We start from the raw sequence: 22,071 nt of genomic DNA on the forward strand, positions 1-22,071 counted from the left end.
TTATAATAGAAAATACAAAAATCTACCATTTTTAAACTTCTATATGATTAACAAATTCCTCAAAATTATCATGATTAACATAAGTTTTAATAAAGCCTTGTCTTGATGAATTGTGGGCCTAGTATTAATAACTGTAACAATAGTCATTGTATTGTCATCAACGAAATTTGTATTAAAATTTATATTGTATCGTGCTTAAAGTACAACAAAAATGTCACTACTAATTTTGACATAATTGACGATGACCTAACAATGGCGATTGTCACAAATATTTTTACTAGGCCAACTGCATCATAAACATTTGCTAAGAATTGTTTTTGCAAGATTCCAGGTTTGAATCCCCTGATTGGACAGCTGCCATACCTAAGTATATTATATATTTCGTAATCAACTTTTATAGATAAATGGTAAAATTTAAATTTTAATAGATATTAATAATAACCAGGTTGAGAATTAAATTTCCTTGGTACTTGACAACAGCCAGCTGTGCATAGTTTAATATTTTCCAATTCAGTAAGATCCAGTCTTCTTTAATTCCTTTTTTTTTCCTTTGTGGCATATACATACCAAGGTGTTGCTCAACATCTAAAGAATTTTTAAAGTTCTTGGAATTTTTCAAGTTTTTTTATTTACTGTCGGTTCCATACATACAACAGCCATGTTGTCTTGTTTTCATTTTTTTTATGAGTAGGGCCTTAAAAACATAACATTTATGTAATTATCTCAATAAAATACTTCTTCACATCATAACAATACAGTTATTATATTAATGTAAGATACCTGTATGGTGTAATGGAATTTTACTAATGTAGTGTAAACAGTAAAAAGGTTATTATTACAATTCCTAATTTCAAAGTATGCCTAAAAGAACCGCTAACTAGGATTTCAGATTTAATTATTTCTTCCTCAGCTCTACAGCTTTTTGTAGGCCTTGACTTGGAAGGAAGTTTTTATTTACAACCACATTATTGGTTTGCATCGATATATGTAAAAGAAATTCGCGTTAGTTACACCATTTATAACTCCAGAACGGCTGAATCGATTTGACTGAAAATTGGTGGGCAGGTAGCTTAGAACCAGGAAACGGACATAGAATTTTTACCCCGTTTTCTTTTTTTTTTTTTCGCGCGGACGGAGTCGCGGGTAAAAGCTAGATTACTATAAATATGAATATTTTATTTGTTTTGTTTCTAGCAAAATGAAATCATTTTGCTATTGAAAAAAAGACATGTTTTATTAAACTTAATTTACCTCTGTATTTCAAAGAAGCCTCTTTTGGAAACCAGAAATTGTTTTTATACAAGTGTTATAGTAATGAAAATTCATGTTTATGTAGAATGAGGTATATAAATGAGAGATGACCGAGTGTAATGAAATAGATTTTATTATGTAACAAAACAATGTTAGCTTGGTATTGAGTACATATTATTTAAAATAAACATAATTTATATTTTATTTTACACAAGTATCTATTTTTATAGACCCAAATGTATTTATGGATTCTCTGTTTCTGGGGAATTATTTGATGATTCTTGTTCCCCCAATGTAATAACACTGAAATTATGACACATAAAAGTTATTGATACATATCATAAACTTACAATAAATAAACCTAGAGTTGCCTGTTATGTTTTAAAAACTTAAGACATACCTTAAATTACGAACCATTTCGGAAAAGGAATCTTCATCTGAAGAGTTATCATTAATAATTTCAACGCTTGTATCAACCTCTTCATCCCTTTCATCATCTTCTATAACTTGAATATCAGTAGATGCCACATTGTCTATACTGCTACTGACAATAATCCCGGCAATGCCTGAAATTATTAATAACATTTTAATATTGTGTATCTCATCTAATTTGAAACATTCTTTCTTCCAACTGAATTGTAATAGCAAAAATAAATGTATGAAGATTGAAATGCATATTGCAAATGTCAGACTTCAGTTTTAGATTTAGACTATGAAAGTGCTTTTATCTAAAAATGTCTTATTTTCATCAATTCATTATTATCTCATTAGCTTTTTCAATCAAATGATTTATGAATATAAATACAAACCTTTAGCAGGCAAAAATGGTGTATCTCGACGTATTTTGCGTGTTTTTGTTTGGTCACTAACACGTATTTGAATATTTTTCTCAAAATCTATTCGATACAAGTTGCCGGCCAATAGTAGAGACCCTTCTTTTTCTCCTTTGTTATACAATTCTTCTAAATAACTATTGCTACGTCTATCATATTTCCACCAACCTGAAATAAAATATATTATATAGTCTTTAATACACATGTTTATACTATGTTAAAGACAACCCACAAAAGTTATAGATAGAAGCAATAAACACACAGATTAATTAGGAACTACATAATTACAGGTTATAAAAAAGTAATGATAAATAATGGATAATGTAAATAAATTACCATTTCCCCCTTCATAGTACCACTGATAGTCCTGATTGCGATTTTCTTCTGAATTTTTGTCATGTGATAGCAAGACAGGATTATTTAAATAATCATTTGGTATGACATTACGGCACATTGCACAAGTTTTGTTTTGCAGAGCTATACCCTGATGATAAATACAGTTTTTTTTAATTCCCTTATGTTTATAAAACAACAATCAATTAAAGAATGATCTAGAAACTAATTATCGTAATACTAAAAGTAGTTAAAATGTAGTGTGTTCAAATATATTATTTTAACTTATTAGTTTTTATTTTCTTATTATTTACTAAGACCTATTTCTTGGAGTTTTTTCCATATTCAATACATTCAGGTATACTAAAGAGTATTGAGAAAATGTAATCTGTCTTAACAAACATTAAAAACAAAGTGCCCGTCTTACCTTAGTACAAAGAAAGCAAAAAATATGACCACAGGGAAGTTTAGTTGGGTGATCATACTTTTGTAAGCAAACCGCACAATATTGTTCTGTAATCAAGTCGGAAAATGGGTTTTAAACTATATTCACTAATTACGACCTTTTAAGCTAATGAACTTCAGTTACTTTCACTATTGTTTGATGTGACATGGTTGGAGCCTTGAAGATTTTCTACAATTTACCTTGAAACTCTGGTTGAACATCTGCCATTTTTATTTATTAGCACTATATTTTGTTTGGTAATAAAACAATAATCAATCTTTTTTAAATATATTACAATTTGTCAAAGTCAAAATACGAAACAGAAAAAGATTATACAAATTGGTATGAAAACAATGGGAAACGGAAGATTATTAATTTGACACTGACTTGATCAACCATAGACAAATACTAGTACAGATTATATAAAATAACATTTGGGGCTTTGGAAAAAGGTCAATCACCCACAATCACATGGATAGGCTTAGGTGCCTATTTGATAATCTCCCTTTGCACGGTTTCGGTTGGTACCGGTGGTGATGATTCGAACTAATAATAGTGATGAATTAATAGTCTGAATAAATGATAACATAATCCTTCCAAAGGCATGATAAAAAAGAGGGCGCCGTAAAAATCTCGCCCAGAGCGCTAGTCATCATCATCAGTTCACTATACGTCCCCACTGAGGGGCTCGGAACCTACCCCAAGTTGGGGATGACTAGGCCATAGACAACCGCGCGGGCCCAGTGCGGGTTGGTTGCCTTCACACAAATCATTGAATTTCTTATCAGATATATGCAGGTTGCATTACGATCTTTTCCTTCGCCGTAACAACGTCGGATAAATGTATATAAGTAAATCGAAACTCACATTGGTAAATGGTGGGATTCAAACCCAGGACCTGCAGATTACAAGTCAAGCGCTTAACCCCTGAGGCGCCGACGCTCCCTACTACGGTTGACTATGGCCTTGCCACCCCTAACTTAGGGTAAGCTCCAAGCTCCTCAGTGGAGAAGTACAGTGAGCTGATGAGGATGATATAATCCTTCCAAAGGTATGATAAAAAAAAGAGGGCGCCGTAAAAATCTCGCTCAGAGCGCTAGTACCTACTGCTAAAACTCACTGCAACTGGCAACAAACCTAGGCAATCAACAGATATATCAAATCAAAGCTGAATACAGAAAACTACCAAAGAGGACTTCCATTTTATATTCTATTACCTATACTTATCATACTTCAATCTTAGGTCTCCTAAAGACCAGGGATTGTAACTTATCATCTGTTGCTTAGAGGTCTGCATGAATGTCTTCTAGACATTATTGTTATTATTACAGGAAAGGAAAGGAAATAGATTCAGACCTAAGCAGTAAAAAGAACATATAAATCTTTATTGAACATTTAATCCCCTTTTTATAAAGTCAATTACATATTGTAATGTGGAATGCAGTGCTAAGTTATTATTATTTTGACTTATCTAATTCAATTAAGTAAAAAAACCTCATGTTTACTTGTCTCTTACTGTAATTAGATCATCAAGATTCAATGCTACACATATTTCTTTTGAATCAGTTCTAGGATTGCGGTCCAAGATTTCTGTGATTGGATAATAATTTTCACGGTTGTCAACATTCCATCCAGAGTACTGTAAATAAATTTATCATTAAAAATAGATTTGTCAAATTTAAATAAAAATGCAGTAACTGTTGAACTTACCACACATGTGCATTTGTGAAGAATTTTTCCATTTGATTCCATAGGTATAAACTTTTGTAATAATGCTTTTCCATCAATTTTCCACAAATTTAATTCATCAAGTTTTGAAACTACTGTGTCACCGTCCCATTTAACATCAGATTTCAGCAAGACAAAATTTCCAGACTAAAATGGTAATAAATCACATTAATTTCATAATAAACAGTGGTAAAATGTCATGAAATAAAATGTTTCTACATACATGAAAGTGCTTTGGTACATCTTTTGATTGGCTTGAGTCAGATTTATTTCCATCGGATCCATTCTTTTCTTCATCTGAACCCTCTTCCTCATCTAAATCACCTTCTTCATCTTCCGCTTCCTCATCTTCTTCACCTTCCCCTTCGCTTTCTTCTGATGTAGAATTTTTGCGTTTCTTTTTTGAATTATTCACTGCAGCCCGTGAAGTTCTTTTGCGCCCACCACGGGTAGATTGTTCATTCTGTAAAAGGAAATAAAAATATATAAATATATTTATTTATTTTAACTGGTTTTTATAGAAATATTTTTCATGTATCTTATAGCTAATCTAAAAAAATTATGGTTTTTAAAAGACCAGATAAAGCAATGACAAGATATGACAAGCAATTTGATTCACAGAATGTACTATAAACCCATAGTGTACATCGGAAAACGAAAAAGCAGTACCCTTTTTCGGTACATGTATTTGTAATGAAATATAAACGTAATCAATTACAAGTTCTTTTCATTTTTCAGCAGTAAATAATTGTAGTATGAAGGAATTAATTGATGACGAATATACAATGTCGCTTTTATTGATTTATACGAAAAATTGGCCGACAAATGTAATGTAAGTAAGGAAACAAATATGACGCCAATACAGAATCCTAACCTAATTCACGTTAAAAAAATAGAAGACTTATTTGGACGTATGGTTTTATGTGGCGTGGTTATTCAAAAATTCACAGTATTAATAAGTATTCATTATAGCTTTACATTATAATTGAAGTAGCACATCTACGTTACCGAATCCGCATCCGGTGTCCAATCTTCACCAGAATCTTGAAATTCTTCGGGTTCCCCGCCTTGCTCTGATCCATCGGAGTCATCATCAGCTTTTTTGAGTGACTTTCGTTTACGCATGCTTACAGTTAAAATCAGATATGTTCAGAAGTATAAATAAAGGTGCTAAAATTATCTTCAGCAGTAAACGTAAACGGACGCTTTTCTTGTTGCAGGTAGAATCCAAAGACAACCATCACCAAAGAGCATCTCACCTACCAGTTAATTGCCAGATTTTCTACCATAAATAAAAAGTTTGACAGAAAAGGACAATAATTAAACTCGAAGAAAAAAACATAAAATTAAAATACAACTAAGAATTACATTTTTTAACAAATAAACCAGCGTTTAAAATTTTGCAGCTGATTTTTGGCGTCTTTGTCGTTGAATGAAAAATCTCTAAAGCTCAATTCTCAATGTTGTCATATCAGCTGATTGCGTCACTGCGTTAATAAAACAATAACGCAAAAACAAAAAACAAGTCGCAGTTCTGATTCAGCTCCGTCAATTTGGAAATTATAGCGTGAATTATACCTAACAATGAAGTTCCAATACAAAGAAGAACATTCTTTCGAGAAGAGGAAGACTGAGGGTGAGAAAATACGCAGGAAATATCCGGATCGTGTTCCAGTGATCGTGGAGAAAGCGCCGAAGGCCAGATTAGGAGACCTGGACAAAAAGAAGTATTTGGTACCATCTGATCTCACGGTTGGACAGTTTTATTTTTTGATCAGGAAACGTATTCACCTTCGGCCCGAGGACGCGCTTTTCTTTTTCGTTAACAACGTCATTCCTCCTACATCTGCTACAATGGGCTCACTCTATCAAGAGCATCACGATGAAGACTTTTTCTTGTACATTGCATTTTCCGATGAAAATGTTTATGGTTATTAATTAAAATCTTTACAATTATAAAACCCATTTATCAACGTCATTCGTGAATATGTCTGCATATGGCGACTATTTAGGATTAAGGCTTAGCAATATTGATGTACTATGTTGTAATGGTGATATTTGATTTTTTTGCAATTTCCACTTTCATTTCTATGTTTAATGCAATGTTGTTATACTTTTAGGAATATCACAAATGTGGGCAAAAACATTATCTCAATTTCTTTGTTTGATTAAGAGTGTAATAATTTCTGTAACAAAACAATAAAGCTATACAAAAAGGATATCAAGTTTTACTAATCAACCTTTGCTAGGTAACTAATGATAATTTGCTATCAATTGATGTAATTATATTGCATGAAAAATGGAAAACTAAAAGAACTAACAATAAAGGCCAAATCATACTATTTTGTTGGACAATTTGTTTAATATTATAAATTCCATTAATGCAATAACATGACTACAGCTATTGTGAAACATTCAGGTTCTGCATTGTCTTTGCAGTCACTCAAAATATTTTTAAATACAACAATAAACCCAACTATCTCAAAAGAAGTCTTTTAGTTGGGACTTATTTAATGTCTTGGCAATTTTACCTTTAGTTACCACTGCCACTGCTAAAACACTAGTTGTCACTCTCATTCAGTTTGAAAAAACAGAGATGATGACCCTGTTAGTTTCTGATCCCACCTTCAAGTATCATTGTGCACCACCACTGTCTCTCCACTATCAGTATTATTTTGTAAACATTATGTTGTTCACATGGTCCAGTGGGAAGTGTTTCAAGGCTATTGTGAAGGAAATTTTGTTGTGCCAATATATTTCTCCCCAACTTGATTGCTAGCTGTCATAAAAAGAAAAATCTTAACTTAGAAATACTCTATTCAATAACAAACCTATAAGACTCAAAGACATTTAAAGGCAATATTTCTCACAAGCAACAAAAAAAATGAATTGTACAGTCAGCTGTATAAACAATGTATGTATCCTTCAATAACATGCTAGAAAGCATTCAGACAAATATGTGCACACATATTTTTGAAACCAAATTTCATAAGCTATGTCTATGTATTTATGTAGCTGACTGTACAATATAAAACCAGCTTCCTAAAGGAACAACTGTACTTTACCAAGACACAACCAGTTACTGGTGGCTGTGTGACTTTATTACATTTTAACAAAATAAAAATTAAGTGTCAAGGCCATCAAGGATTTTTTAAAGTTTACGTTTTAAAGAGATTTATTTCCAGACCATGTACATTCCTACAGCTACTGTAAAGGCACCACTTTTACCATAAATATGACTATTTTAGAAAATAAAATAAATGTCACACTTATTCTTCTATTTTTTTACATTTATCCTTTGTTAGAAATGCGTTTATCAAATCAATTTATGCTGCTGTTGTTTTCATCAGTAGCATCAAGCCAGAGATATTTTGGCACATGTCTTTATATTCTTCTACCTGTATATATTACTAGCTGTCGCCCGTGACTCCGTCCGCGAGGAATAAAAAAAAACGTAATAAGTACCCTATGTGTTCTTTCAGACTATGTTCTGCATCTGTGCCAAATTTCATCAAGATCCTTTGAGCAGTTCCGGAGATACCTTCAAACAAACATCCATCCATCCATCATCTAAACATTCACACTTATAATATTAGTAAGATTGTTACTGTTTTCTATACCTATAATATAAATTTTTAAACTGAAACTTGGCGAAATATTTTTTTTTTTCCAGTAGATAACAGAAAAGTTCTTTGTTCTGTTTTTTATTACACTGTATGAATAGATAAGTAGTTTATTAAAACTAATTCTTTTTAGACTTCTATTTGCTTGGTATGGAATTGTTCAAAAATAAGTTAAATCGATGAAGATATTTTTTTGTATATATGTTTCTCTGTAGATACTTACGGTTTGTGCTATGACCTTTGATACAGAATCGTTACCTAAATACATAATACGATTGTCTATTAACTTATGCAGCACACATATACTGTATGTGTAGTGAAGGTAAGCAATGTTTACCTTATTTTTGAAACGCACAAACAATTGCTATCTATTTTTGAACTTTGAACAGTGTGAATATTTTTACACATGTTTCCTCAGTGGGAACTCTATATTCACTCTGATATTATAAACATTATGTTCTTGGATCAATAAAACACAAGTTGTTGGAATAAGTTTATTAGGAATAAAATACTAATGTTTGGAAATGTTCTTACACTAGTACCACAAACATTAAAATGCCGGTGATGTTACAGAATACAAGATGAATCATTAATTTCTATCATTAATGTCTATTCAATATAAGATGCCTTGTGTGGCTAAATCATTTAAATTATTTCTTCTAAATACTATTGAATATATGTTTGTTTAACCTATTCCATTGAGTCATAGTATATATATGTAAAGGAGACATTGAACTTATCCTAATGCCAGTTATACACATCAATATTCTTATAAAACAATCACATACTCTTACAATCATAAAATTATAAAAAATTATTCAGCCACATTACACTAACCATGTCAAATATTTATGAGCAACATGTACTGTAGGTATTGTTGACAATAAACATAATTTTTCAAACAGTTACAAAAATGCTTTTTTAAATCAAATCAATTTTATAACTTACTAGTGACCTGTTTAAAGTAAATAGGTTTATATTAAAAAAAAATAACAATTAATATTTATTTAGAACCTCATGTAATGAGACCTGCGCGGTGGTCGGCCCCTCGGCCTCAGACCACGTCCGCGCGCACCGCTCTCACTGTCTGCAACAAAAACATTAACATTGCTCATACAGCAATTCTTTGACATATTCCAAAATATTCTACACACTTTATATAAAATGTACAATTTGTTAGAGCTTTTATTAGAATACTAGCTGTCGCCCGCGATTCCGTTAGCGAGTTATTAAAATAAAAGTTGATAAGTAGCCGATATGTTCTCCCAGACTATGTTCTAAATCTGTGCCAAATTTCATCAAGATCCATTGAGCTGTTCTGAAGATACCTTCTAATAAACATACATTAGTAAGATTCAAGAGGATGGTGATACCGACATATACTTGTTTGATTTTATGAAAGTTGAGGATAACTTTTAATTGAATAAGAGATAAAATAAGTATGAGAGGCTATGTAAATGTTTTTTATATCTGTTTATATTCCTAACAAAATAAAACAAAGAAATAGAGTATCGACTTTGTAAGTAGACTGTGATTTAAATTATTCCAAAGAACATGCATTTAGACTTTATCAGATGACATAAATAACCGCGATAAGGAGATACGGCAAAAATACTAAACTCATAGCAAACATGTTTGTTTAAAAAAAAGACTAAGGAATTAGAAATAAAAAAGTTGTTGTGTGCAAGTCGTACAAAATATAATGTTGAATATAACACCTAATATCATTATGCAAATAATGTAAGTACACGTCGGGTGATGCGCCAGAAAAATTTGGTAGAGATTGCAACTGGTTGGAGTGGACCGCTTATTAATATCAAACTGGTTTTTTCTTAAGATGCGGTAACGATCTGTGTAATATTCATGTAGCTGGAAAAAATCAAATTATTTATCCAATACACATCTGCTCTCTTGGCGCCTTTCTGTGAGCTTTTTGTGTTTTTTCGCTTATTACAATTGTCTAGAGCAGAGATTTCTATACTTTTTTGTCTTTGGTGAATTCATGGCGTTAAATTTCTACCATATTCCCATTTCACAAATATGTGGAATAATTTTAAAGTTTAGATCTCATTAGGGTAAAAATAAAAAGAAAAGCAGTATTTTTTGTTGGGCAAGGTGTACATTGTGAATCAGTCCCAGCTGGGGGACTGACTGTGGACATACATCACGACTCGCACGGGAGATGCACCAGCAATAATCAACGCACACCCAATGCGGAGCACGGAGAAATAAAATACCTAATGCTGGTTAATGAAAGAGATCTATTTGATACGTGTTTCGCTTTATATTTGCTCTTAGATGCCTGACTAAGCATGATCATTTACACCAGTGTTTCCCAAAGTGGGCGATAACGCCCCATTGGGGGCGTTTGAAACCTAGGAGGGGGCAATAAGGGGCCCCAAAAATGGGTGGCACTGAAATTAATTAAAGTAATGAAATTGTGGTTTTTAAGTTTTAGAGCTGAATAAAAATTAGAGGCTCTGAAATATAATTGATTTTCAAAGGGGGCGGTGAAAGAAATAAGTTTGACAATCACTGATTTACACGATCTACATTGGTGTGTGTGTGTGTTAGGTGCGCCCCAATCTTCTAGACTTCCTGCCACATATTACGTATGCTCTACATATTTTTCTCGTTGCTGTGCAACATTCCGGTACTATGCGCAGGCTCTGCTCTAGCCATGGTCGTTGGCGTGTCTGTGGCGGTGTGTACCTGCGGCGCGCATCCAGCGCTGGTGCGGCGAGTGCACAGCGGGCGAGTGCGCGGCGCGGCGAGTGCCTGCGGCGGGCGCGGGCGAGCTGGCCTCCGCTTCTCGCCCTTCCTCCGCCATCTGCGCCGGCTACCATCATAACAACATACAACTATTCATTTATACGTTTTTTACAGAGGCAAACGAGGAAGCAAGTACATAATGTTAAACTTACTTTGTAAAATTTGAGTAAAATGTACGAACTATAGTAGAAATTGAAAATTACTACAAATACATGTTTTCAAACATCGAGATATAAGGATTGTATAGTATTCTAGCGGTCGCCCGCGACTTCGTCCGCGCGCAGTTAATAAGCTTATATGACACGTTCGTAGATTTACCATAGCAGCGCCATCTATTGATTACTTACTCAACCCAGTCGAAAGGTATCGACATCTGTTAGAATCATTTGGAGTTAATAGATAATTGTGACTGTCAAATAATAAGCAATAAATTAAAATTGCGACTATAATTTGAGATTTAAACTATCCTATCTCTCAAGTTGGATCGAACTGCACATGGTGTGCGAATTTTATTATAATCGGTTAAGTGGTTTAGGAGTCCATTGAGGACAAACATTGTGACACGAGATTTATATATATTAAGAAGATTTTAAAACATCCTGCGTCATTCACTAGCCCTGATGCGTGAAAGTCGTAGTGGGATTGAACGTGTTAAATACCAAAGTATTCCAGAGCCTTTAACAGAGCATTATGTACAGATGTTAAGTAAACGTTTTACGAGGATACGAGAATGTTGCATTATTTCCATATATAGTCTATAAAAATATCCCGCCTATCCTATCGGAGCAAAAATTAAACTAGATATAATTCATAGACTAGTGTAGAACAGTGTTCAGTGTAGGATGATAGTGCAGGGTAAGTGACCTGTTGGGGTGAGGAGGGCTCGCTGCCCTGCGAGCTGACGGCCGCCGCCTCCTCCTCCGCGCGCGACTCCGTGCCTTCGGAACCTGACAACAGAAATACAATTAACTGCCGTAATAACACACCTTTACTGTTCATATCTCATACCAAAACAATCAATATTGCGAGAAATCAACTACAGACATCTCTCATTGACCACTTATGATTCCGAATCTATATAACAGACAAAAGTCTACTACTATTTCTATATACATACTTCTTATATAAAGAAATTTTAAGAGGATATCTTATTTGGGTCTCTTTTCTTTCCCATCCTTTTCTTATAAGGAAAACATGGCCAAGGGAAGTGGATTTGACGGAGGAGAGAATGCATAGTAAGGGTAAATATTCTGTTTCTGTGAAAGTATTTAAAATTCCGGACTGATAATTTGTTTAATCAAGATAAGTAATGTACTGACGCCTGTCTGCGTGTGGCGGGGGCAGCGCGGCGGCGAGGTCCGCGTGCGTGTCGTGGTGCGAGGCGGCGCCCTCCGCGAACGTGAAGCGCGCGCCGCCCGCCCCCGCCGCTTCCGCGTCCGCGCCCGCGCCCAGCGGAGACACTACCGCCTCACCGAACCTGCATTGTTCGATACATATTTGTTTATTAACTTTGCAACTAGTCTGTCTTTCTTTGTTCCTACGTAATGTTTTTAACCTGATTGATTTTTTAAATGTAGTTCTTCACAGTACATAAGATTGTTTAATTTACATGCATTATTCATTATTTTAAGGAGTTCCAGAATTCTATATAGACAATTTTATTTTTAATCATTCCTATTCTATGTGAATAAGTGAAAAAAACTACTAATTCGAGCAATGACACCTGATATTTTTTTTATCTTCTTACTAATAAATGCGAATGTTTGGATGGATGTTTGAAGGTATCTCCAGAACGGCTCAACGGATCTCTATGAAATTTGGCATAGATGTGGATCATAATCTGGAAGAACGCTTCGGTTACTTATTACGTTTTTTTTAATGCCGCGCGGATAGAGTCGCCGGCGACAGCTAGGATATAATACTCGGCAGTGGTTGACTACAGGGTTAAACATGGGTTGCCTGGAGCAATCCATGAGGTGCCCTCAGGCAAAATACGCACTAAACGTGGAGTTGCGGAAACCAGGGAGGTATAGTACTACCACTAGTATTCTATAAACTATAAAGCTACAGTACTACAGCAGCGACACATTACCCGTCGTTTCTCCTGGGCACGTAGAGCGTGGGAGTGGAGGGCACAATGCTGTCGTCTCCGTCGTCGCCACCGCTCCCGGCCAGCGACAGCGCGCCGCTCGCTGCACATTAACATTCGTATCCTCGTACTTTCGTATGCACAAATAAGACGCTCAATTGTGTTAGTACGTCGCGACACTCACGTTCGGTGCCGCTGCTGATGGCCTCGATCTGTGGGTGGTGCGGTGCTGGCTCGCTGTCCGCCGCCGCACCGCCCGCCTCGCGCCCCTCCACCTCCTCCCCCTCCTCGCCCTCGTCGCCTTCCTCACCCGCGCCTCCCGCCTCCGGGGACTGCGCCGGTGAATCCTAGCAGAGAAAATCATATTATGTAAGCATTCATACCCACAACACAGAGATCACTTATGCTTAGGTGTTAGCACCCCAGCAAATACCTTCATTGTTCTTTTTGACATACATACATTTTGATGTGATGTTATCGTGTATTCAAAACTGGATGCTCCTCAAAAGTTCGCTTACCTGAGTGGCGACGTTGTCGCCATCGTCGCCTTCTGTTTCTTCCTCTTCGCCGCCCTCTTCTTCTTGTTCCTCCTCCATATCCTCTTCATCATCTTCAGCTTCCTGTACAAAATAACATAATATTTTTTCTGATTTACTTAATCATATGTGCGTATTTACGAACTAGAAAGCGATCAAATACATCATGTTCGGTAAATATGTAAGTAGGAGTAGGAGTTTAGAACATTTACCCTGTACATGGTGCCGGTGCATCGCTCGTCGTCCTCCTCCGAGTCCACCACGATCACGCCCTCGTCGTCCTGGTCGCAGCGCGACGACGTCGGCACCTGGTATTCTACTTCCACTGATCTTTCGAATCCCTAAATTATTAACAAAGTTTATAGGATTGTAAATCTAATTGTAACAAAGAAGTTTCACAAAAGTGTAGCAAAATAGTATTATTAAATAAGAATAAATAGTAGAAAAAAGTGAGGTAGTAGGCGAGTAAAATTTTTATTCTCAATGTTAGGTCATATCTGTATAAAAATGATATTTAAATGTGCATGAAGTTCATTACCTGTACACGAGTCCTCTTTGAAGAGACCGGTCTGGCTTGCAGACGTCGCTTGGCTGGTCGAGTTTCCGGTGGGGGATGAGACGTGCTGACTCCAGGCGGGGCATTCGACGTGCTGACGCCTGGCACCGTCTGGGAAGTGCTAACGCCGGGGGCCGCGTGCGACGTGCTGACGCCGGGGGCTGCGTGCGACGTGCTGACGCCGGGGGCCGCGTGCGACGTGCTGACGCCGGGGGCCACGTGCGAGGTGCTGACGCCGGGCGCGGTGTGCGAGGTGCTGACGCCGCTTGACGTCTGCGCCACCGCAGCGGACGTTGGCGTCGCGCTTGAGGCACCTGTTATTTAAAATTGCATTACAATAATAAAATATTTTGGGACTTAATGAGGCACATTTGAAAGAAAACATAAATGGAGTATCCATTTATGTTTTCTTTCTTTATTTAAGTGGAACTATGATGAATATATAAGTTACCGGGCTGTGGTGCGGGCGGCGCGGGGACTGCGGCTGCGCTGGGCGCGGGAGAGCTGGCGGCGGCGCTGGCGGCTGTCACACCGCTCGCGCCGCTCGGCTGCTCGATACGAGGCATTACTAGCGCCACCGCCTACACACCAATTTTTTTTAAATAATGACTCTTCTTAACATAATTATTTCATAATTTAATAAAAATGAGACGTACTTGCTGCGGCGCCTGGGAATGTGAAGAAGACTGAGCATTGTTGTCACTAGATCCGGCGCTCCCCATACCAGCTTCGCTCGTATCCATGTCCTGTGAATAAAAATAGATATAATCAGATACAAAGCACAAATTTGAATTAGTTTTAATAAAAAAATATCAGATATCCTTTTCTTTCTTTTCACTGTTTCCAAATTAACGTTGGATATTAGTGGAAAACAATTAAATGTAACTAAATAAAATACTTGAGTAGACTCCGGTGGTGCGGAAGCAGAAGCGGAGGTGGCGGCGGCTGCAGAGGTGGCGGAGGCGGATGCGGAGGTGGCGGAGGCGGAGGGCGCGAGAGCAGCGCGCTGCAGCGGGCGCGACGAAGAGGCCGGCATGTACTCGGTGGTGTGGGCGTCGTGCGGCGCGGTCGGTCCCACCTGCGCCATCGGCCGGATTGACGCCAGCGGAGTCTCGCCGCCGCGCCGGCTCGCTGTCACGCTCTGTTGCGCTACGCCTGTTTACACCACACCCATTTTGACAACGGAAACTAACTACTAATTGTAAAAAACATTATGTAATTTATACATTGGTAATATATACCTCAGTATCGACAAGGGCATATTTAAGGGCAAGTTGCTGATGGATAATCTTGGCCACTAGTTTATGTATGCAAGTACGCACCGTCCGCAAGTCGAGAACAACCGGAAACTATACCTCAAACAGACTCACCGGGACGACGATATGACCGACAAATGTCAATCGTACCATCCTTATTATTATTAATATTTCTTCAATTAAATAAAATCATGTCAAGATAATGTGTTTCATTTTAATACATAACGTAAATAATTTACCTGCCATCGGTTTTATATTTGCTGTGGGAGGATCTGAGGTGACCTTCTCTGTTGTGATTTGCTGTTTACCCGTTGAAGATTGATTTGCCAGTTGTCTTTGAAGCATGTTCACTTTTTGGAGGAGAGCTTCGACTTCTCTTGTTTTCTCAGTTTGTACTTCAGTTTTTTCCTTTTCCAGACGAGACAGTCGACCGTCGTATTGAGATTTTAGTAAAGCTATCCGAACCTCGAGCTCCTCGCGCGTGCTTTGCTCGATGGCACCGATTTTACTGCGCAATTCATCTACCTCTCGGCTTAAACTGTTTTTAGATTCAGTAAGCTGTACTATTTTGCTCTTTGCTTGTTTTAAAACTTGTTTCGCCTTTTCTTCCTTGTCCATGTTGGCTGTGCGCAATGTTTCGAGTTCTTGCTTGAGCTTCTCGTTGCTCGCCTTTTCTCCCTGTACTTGGCCTTGAAGCTCACTCAATTGATCTTCCATTTTCTTAGAAGTTTCGGCCAACGCTACGCCCGCAGCGGCCGCTTCGCCTTCATTTTTCTTTTTATCTTCATCCACGGTTTTAACTAGTTCTTCATATTGACCTTTGTACTTCTTGGCAATTTTTCGAATTTGTATTTCTTTATTCCTTATATCGCTTAAAGAAGCATCTTTGTCGTTCAAGTCTTCTAACAATTTTACATTGGTTTCCGAGAGATTATCGTGTGCTGCTTTTAATTTAGATAGTTCCTCTGTAAGACGCGCCATATCATCTTTCAGCGTCTGCACTTCCTCCTTTAATTTCTTATTTTCTTCCACTACTTGGTTTTGTTGCCGCGACAAAATGGTATACTGTTCTTCCAATTTAGACTTTTCAATTTTTAAAGCCCCCAATTCCTCATTGACTTTTTTAAGAGTTTCTTTTTCATTTGTCAACATTTTGGCAAGAGTTTCCCGTTCATTCTGTAGCCGTTTCCAATCTTCGGGACTTGTTTTATTTGCACGCTCAACTAAAGCATTTACTCTGGTTCTCCACCTTGCACAGTCAGATTTTAGAGATGTGTTTTCAGATTGTAAGGTTTCGTTTTTGGAAGTTAAATCAGCTACACTTTCTTGCAGTGGGTGCAGTTGCTCCTCCAAAGCTTTCATAGCTTTAGAAAGTTCTTCTACTCTAGATGACAATGTGTCCCTTTCTTCCCTTAGAACTCTGTTGCTATCAGTTAAAGCATCGAGGGTCTCTACTTTCCTCAAGATATCTGATTGCCTATTTACTGTTACCAAGCTAACTTCATACTTTTCTCTTTCAGCAGCAAGTGTTAATTTAGCTTCATCAAGTTGTTTTTCAGTAATTTCCAGTTGTGATCTTAGTCTCATAGTTTCTGCTTGTAAGATATCAAACTTAGCTAGGGCTATATCCTTTTCTTTTCTTAAGAATTTCACGATTCTGTACATCTGTTCAGATGATTTCGCATCGTCTTCGTTAACCGATACACTCATATTTGAATCGTTGGCAGACTCATTGAGGCTTTCGGAATGTGAACGTGAAGCATGGGCGACTGATAATTGTGTACCTAAAGCCTGGATCTGGTCATGTAACACGGAATTTTGTTCACATATGTCTTTAAATCTTTGCACAAGTTCTTCGTTTTCTTTTGTGAGAGATTTTTGTCTCTCAAGCCACGAGGCCTTTTCTACTTCCAATTTTTCAAGAGTCTGATTCTTCAATGCTACTAATTCATTTAGTTCATTTTGAACCCTTAATAACTCTTCTTTGGTTTGAGCGAGTGTCTGAATATCAGATGAATGTAATATCATCTCATGTGTGTATTTGTCCTCAGCTTTTTGGACAGCCTCAGATAGTTTAGTGATTTCAGCTCTAGCACTTTCCAAATCTATGCGATTTGTCTCCAGATTTGATAATGCAGTTGCTAAATCTTGTTTACAATTAACTAATTCATTTTTCAGATTAGTATTGATATTGGCATACTCCCCATTGTTTTGAAGTGATAATTCAGCTTCTAGTTCTGAACATTTTTCCTCTAATTGTTGTACTTTTTGAGAATATTCAGTAAGTTTTAGTTCAGTAGCTGTTTTGTAACTCTCATATTCATTACTTAGAGATTTTATTCCTTTTTCTGCACCTTCAGAAATGTCACAGTATTGTTTTATATGCTCCTTTGCGTTATTTAATTGCTCTGTGAGTGACTTAATTTCACCATCCTTATCAGATATTTTATTTTCCAATTCCCTTATTTTTTTAATTGAATCTAATGTACTGTCTACATTAGGATCAAGGGCCTCTTTAAGTTTCCTAACAAGTTCCTCATTTGCTTTATTCTTTTCACTTAAGTCGTTCCTTAGGAGTGTAATTTCCTTTCTCATTAAATCAGCTGCCTTTTTCTCCTCCTCCATCCTCTGTTTAGCAGTTTCTGTTTGTCGTTCAAGGTGTGAAGCTAGTTCCCTGAATCTATTCTGCTCTTCTTGAAGTCTCATACGTATCGCTGAACATTCTCTTGTAGCTTCATCCAATCGCGATTCTAATTTAGTACGATTTTCTGTTTCTAAACGTTCTACACTAGCTTTAACAAGTTCCAAATTTTTGAGCAGCAGTGATTGTCCTTGCCTTTCGCGACTAAGCATTTCTTTTTCGGTTTGCAATCTATGTTCAGTGTCTTTTAGTAATTTACATTCCAATTTTAAATTTTCCAACTGTATTTCAGCTGTGGCTAGTTTGTTTTGAGAATTTAATGCCTCATCTCGTAAGTGTTGTAATGACACTTCATGTTTAGCAATAGTGGCATTATAAGTTTTATTTTTTTCTTCCAGCGAGCTAATTTGCTTCTTGTAAGTTGCAATATTCGTCTGCAGAATTTTAAGTCTCTCGTTATTAAATTCCGCCGTAGAGGCGAATTTACTATTTGCAGCTGTTAATTTTGATATTTCTTGTCTCATATTGTCAATTTGTTCAAATAACATCCTCTCATTAGTAACCTTTTCCTCCTTATAGGTTTTAAATTCTTCCTTTAGTAGCTCAAGTTGTTTTTCGGTTTCATTGTATTTAATTTCGAAGGCTGATATATCAGTGGGTGAAGGTTTAGAAGTTTTTTCTGGTCTAGTCTGGTCCATCTCAAAAGAGTCTCCTTTCTCCATATCTGAAGTGTCTAATACAGATGACAATTCGTGGCGCTTGCCTTTCATGTGATCGTGATACAACTTTTTAAACATATCACGTTGTCTTATAAGACCAGTTACCATTTTCGTCTGCCTATCTTGAGCCTCAGTAAGCTCTGATATGCGAGTTTTTAATGAATCTATTTTATTCTGCATTTCTCCAGTTTCAAACTGTTCCTTATGCTTTTCAAGCTCCTCTTGTTTGTCAGTTAATTCACGAATCATTCTCAGAAGTTTTTGATTATTAGATTGTAATTCTTGAATGTCACTAAATGTCACTAGGGTTTTGGACATAATTCGTGAGGAGTTATTATCTGATGCATTTGATGTGTTGGATTCAGCATGGGAAGCATCATGGTCACCATTTAATAAGCCACCTCGACTGTGTTCAATTTCCTTTAATAAAAAGCAAACTTGTCTACCTAAATCTGCTAACTCTCCTTTTAATTTGACATTTTCTCTGTTGTAATGATTAGAAAGTCTAGACGCCTCACTGTAGTCATCTCTTAGCCTATTACATTCTATTGTTAACAATTCAATTTGCTGTGTTAAAGCCGAGTTGCAATCTAATGTCTCCTCATACTCAGCCCTTTGTTTTTGTAACATAGGTGCTCTCTCTTCCAATTCTTGAACTATGTTATTGATTGTTGTTGTAAGTCTTCTATTCTCTTCTTTCTCTCGACTTAAATCATCTGTTACTTTGACTAATTGAGAATAAATCTGTGTCAATGACATTCCAGATTTTAAAAGTTTACTTGCAGTTGCCGCAGATGGCGCCAAGTCGCTAAGCGCCATATCTAAGTTCTGTGCAGCTGCTGCTTTAATTAGGTCATTAGCATGTTCTAATTCACTTTTCAGTGATGATATTACTTCATTTTTCTTTTCCATTAATTCTTCATGATCTTTTTCCGCTTGTTTATATTTAGTTTCTAATTCGCCATATTTATCAGTAGCTTCATTTAAGAGCTTTTGTAGCTCACTTATACCTTCACTAAGTTCTGTAGCCTTAGCTTCAGAATCATCATGCATAGTTTTTAATAAATCAGCAAGTTTAGTTTTAGCTTCAAGTTCTGTTTTGTAATTTTCAGTCATTTTCTTTTCTATATCTCTTTGTTCCACTAATCTTTGACTGAGATTTTCAGCACGATCAGTTAGTTTCTTCTTTATTTCATTGAGTTGTTCAATGGTGTCATTTGCTGATTTAAGTTCTTCAGTTCTTTTGGATAATTCTGCTTCCAAACCAACTAAACGGCTTGTATTATTCAATCTGTGTGTTTGTAATTCTGAAGTTAAACTATTAACTTCTTCAGTGAGACTAGCTATTTGAGTGTTTAAGAGAACCCTTTCCTGTTCCATACGTTTTTCACGATATTGTAAAGCTAATTCTTTACTTTGGATATCATTATTTAATGTAAGTGCTTCACATTTTGAATCAATAGCAGCACGCAGTTGTTCAGATAGGGAAGTTTCATTTGCGATTAACATTTCTATTTTGGCATTTCGCCGTTCCAAAATATGGGTCAGGTCATTTCGTTCATCAACTGCAGCATCTCTAGCGTTTTTAAGAGAAATAATTTCATTTTCCAATTGAACAATCTTTTCATTAGCTTTATTTAAATCTGCAGTTAGAGTCCCTACTTGTTTTTCAAGTTCAGCAACTGTTTCATCAGCTATTTGTAATTTTTTGGATGTTACTTCATATTTTGATTTCAATTCTAATATTGTTGCTTCTGCTGTTGTGATCTTGTCATCTGAAACATTGATACAGTTAAAGAAATTAAAATCTACACATCTAAAGAGGCCAACTTTGCATTTTTCATGGAATGTATATGGGGACTACACATTTTTGTTCAATAAGCACATTTTAAAATTATATAGATATATAACATTGTTTGTTAAGAACTAGAGAAAGTGGGTAGATATTACTAAATATAAAAAACATATAATTTCTGAAGAATTTAACACGACATAGTTTCAGATTACCAAAAAATACCCTCAAGTGAAAAATCCACAAAAATCTATCCTATCTATGTAAACATGTCCATAAAATTCACTAAAATTAACGTAACTAAAATTACGTAAATTAATTTTCATGCAAAGAAAAAATGTGAGATTTTACAGGCTATTACAAAAATATGATTGAATTTTTATGACAGTCATGTTTTTGAGCTCAGTGTTAAATTTATAACAAAGGTTTCTTTTTCTAAAAATAAGAGACCTTAAAAATGCAGTCATTATTTTTTTTACTCAATGATGATAAAGTTAATAACAAATCAATATTGAAATTTTAAAAAATTCGATAAAAACATAGACAATACACAATACTTTTTATATACAAAATACTGCGAGTCCTTTTATTAATGAAAATGGCTACAGTCACTGCATATTACACTGTTTAATTTTGTTCTTAGAACACTAAAGTACCAGCATACTGGTATTGGTGCCAAGAGAATATAGACAAGCAACCTATTCACCACCACTTCAATTACTGAAGACTGTTGTGACTCTTTAAAAAAAATCTAAATGCATGCATTTGAACAGACACTCTCCAAAAAAATTTGTGGATGGTTATAACAAGACAATAGTTTTTTTAAAGGTTAATACCCTTACAATATTCTCATTTTTAACTAATGGTAGTTAAGGCCAGATTCATTCTGTTTAATATTAGGTGTTTTTTCTTTTATTTTTTAAATACAAAACCTAAAAGCTTCAACAAACAATTAACACAAAAATGATTGCATGATATTTTTTGATTACTTTATGCACAAAAATGTGACTAGGAAAACAATATGTGTGAAACAGTCCACACACCAATACATAAATATTAGACCCACAAAAATAATTGTTGGTGCCTATAATTAAAAAAAACGTTACGAAAATTGACAAATCAGTGTGAACAAAAATTATATCTTCATTTACAGCAAAAAAGGCCGGTTTCTTACCAATTTGTGTTTTGCTGGTTTCTAGAAGAGCCTTGGAGGTCATGTATTCCTCAAATTTTGTATCAATATATGTATTGATTTTATTTGCGACGCCATTCGGTAAATTAGCAATCTCGGTTTCTGATAATACATTGTTTAAGTGATTTTTATCACCGGCTTCCACACTTTCGGCATCCATCTTTGTCGCAAAACTCGAACGCGACCCATAAACAGTGTTGCCAATGAAAATTTTTATCGCTCGCCGAAGGACAGTAGTACCACTTAAAAAGGGAACAAAGCTCTGTTTTAAAGTTTTTAACATTAATCAAATGTTTGCAAATAAT

General features: G+C 35.8%; 4 protein-coding genes across 5 annotated transcripts; 1 reads left to right on the top strand and 3 right to left on the bottom strand.

Annotated features, from left to right (window-relative positions):
• Window positions 1-3,212, bottom strand: LOC106719139 (E3 ubiquitin-protein ligase RNF146-A). Of its 2 annotated transcripts, none has more exons than XM_014513397.2 (6): window positions 3,063-3,212; window positions 2,845-2,930; window positions 2,421-2,568; window positions 2,061-2,252; window positions 1,652-1,817; window positions 1-694 (listed from the first exon to the last, which is right to left on the bottom strand). In XM_014513397.2, the coding sequence occupies exons 1-6, from the start codon at window positions 3,088-3,090 to the stop codon at window positions 682-684; spliced, it is 633 nt and encodes a 210-aa protein (XP_014368883.2). In that variant the 5' UTR covers window positions 3,091-3,212; the 3' UTR covers window positions 1-681. The 2 variants fall into 2 exon arrangements, with proteins under 2 accessions (XP_014368883.2, XP_014368885.2); XM_014513399.2 differs by lacking the exon at window positions 1-694 and adding an exon at window positions 1,399-1,554.
• Window positions 3,213-4,362: 1,150 nt separating this feature from the next.
• On the bottom strand, window positions 4,363-5,848 carry LOC106719107 (U3 small nucleolar RNA-associated protein 14). The gene is made up of 4 exons (XM_014513361.2): window positions 5,599-5,848; window positions 4,814-5,053; window positions 4,573-4,737; window positions 4,363-4,501 (listed from the first exon to the last, which is right to left on the bottom strand). Exons 1-4 carry the CDS (start codon window positions 5,713-5,715, stop codon window positions 4,364-4,366), a joined length of 660 nt encoding a protein of 219 aa, XP_014368847.1. The 5' UTR covers window positions 5,716-5,848; the 3' UTR covers window position 4,363.
• Window positions 5,849-6,051: 203 nt separating this feature from the next.
• LOC106719220 (gamma-aminobutyric acid receptor-associated protein) lies at window positions 6,052-6,809 on the top strand. Its single transcript, XM_014513505.2, has one exon. The coding sequence runs from the start codon at window positions 6,175-6,177 to the stop codon at window positions 6,526-6,528; it is 354 nt and encodes a 117-aa protein (XP_014368991.1). The 5' UTR covers window positions 6,052-6,174; the 3' UTR covers window positions 6,529-6,809.
• Window positions 6,810-9,090: 2,281 nt separating this feature from the next.
• On the bottom strand, window positions 9,091-21,955 carry LOC106719081 (nucleoprotein TPR). Its single transcript, XM_045680373.1, has 14 exons — window positions 21,749-21,955; window positions 15,662-20,557; window positions 15,065-15,321; window positions 14,823-14,912; window positions 14,618-14,747; window positions 14,149-14,480; window positions 13,823-13,951; window positions 13,593-13,694; window positions 13,259-13,421; window positions 13,078-13,177; window positions 12,305-12,462; window positions 11,850-11,932; window positions 10,926-11,052; window positions 9,091-9,300 (listed from the first exon to the last, which is right to left on the bottom strand). Exons 1-14 carry the CDS (start codon window positions 21,924-21,926, stop codon window positions 9,221-9,223), a joined length of 6,825 nt encoding a protein of 2,274 aa, XP_045536329.1. The 5' UTR covers window positions 21,927-21,955; the 3' UTR covers window positions 9,091-9,220.
• Window positions 21,956-22,071: the final 116 nt, after the last annotated feature.

This window comes from Papilio machaon, chromosome 12 (genome assembly GCF_912999745.1).
Source record: "Papilio machaon chromosome 12, ilPapMach1.1, whole genome shotgun sequence".
NCBI classification, from domain to species: Eukaryota; Metazoa; Arthropoda; class Insecta; order Lepidoptera; family Papilionidae; genus Papilio; species Papilio machaon.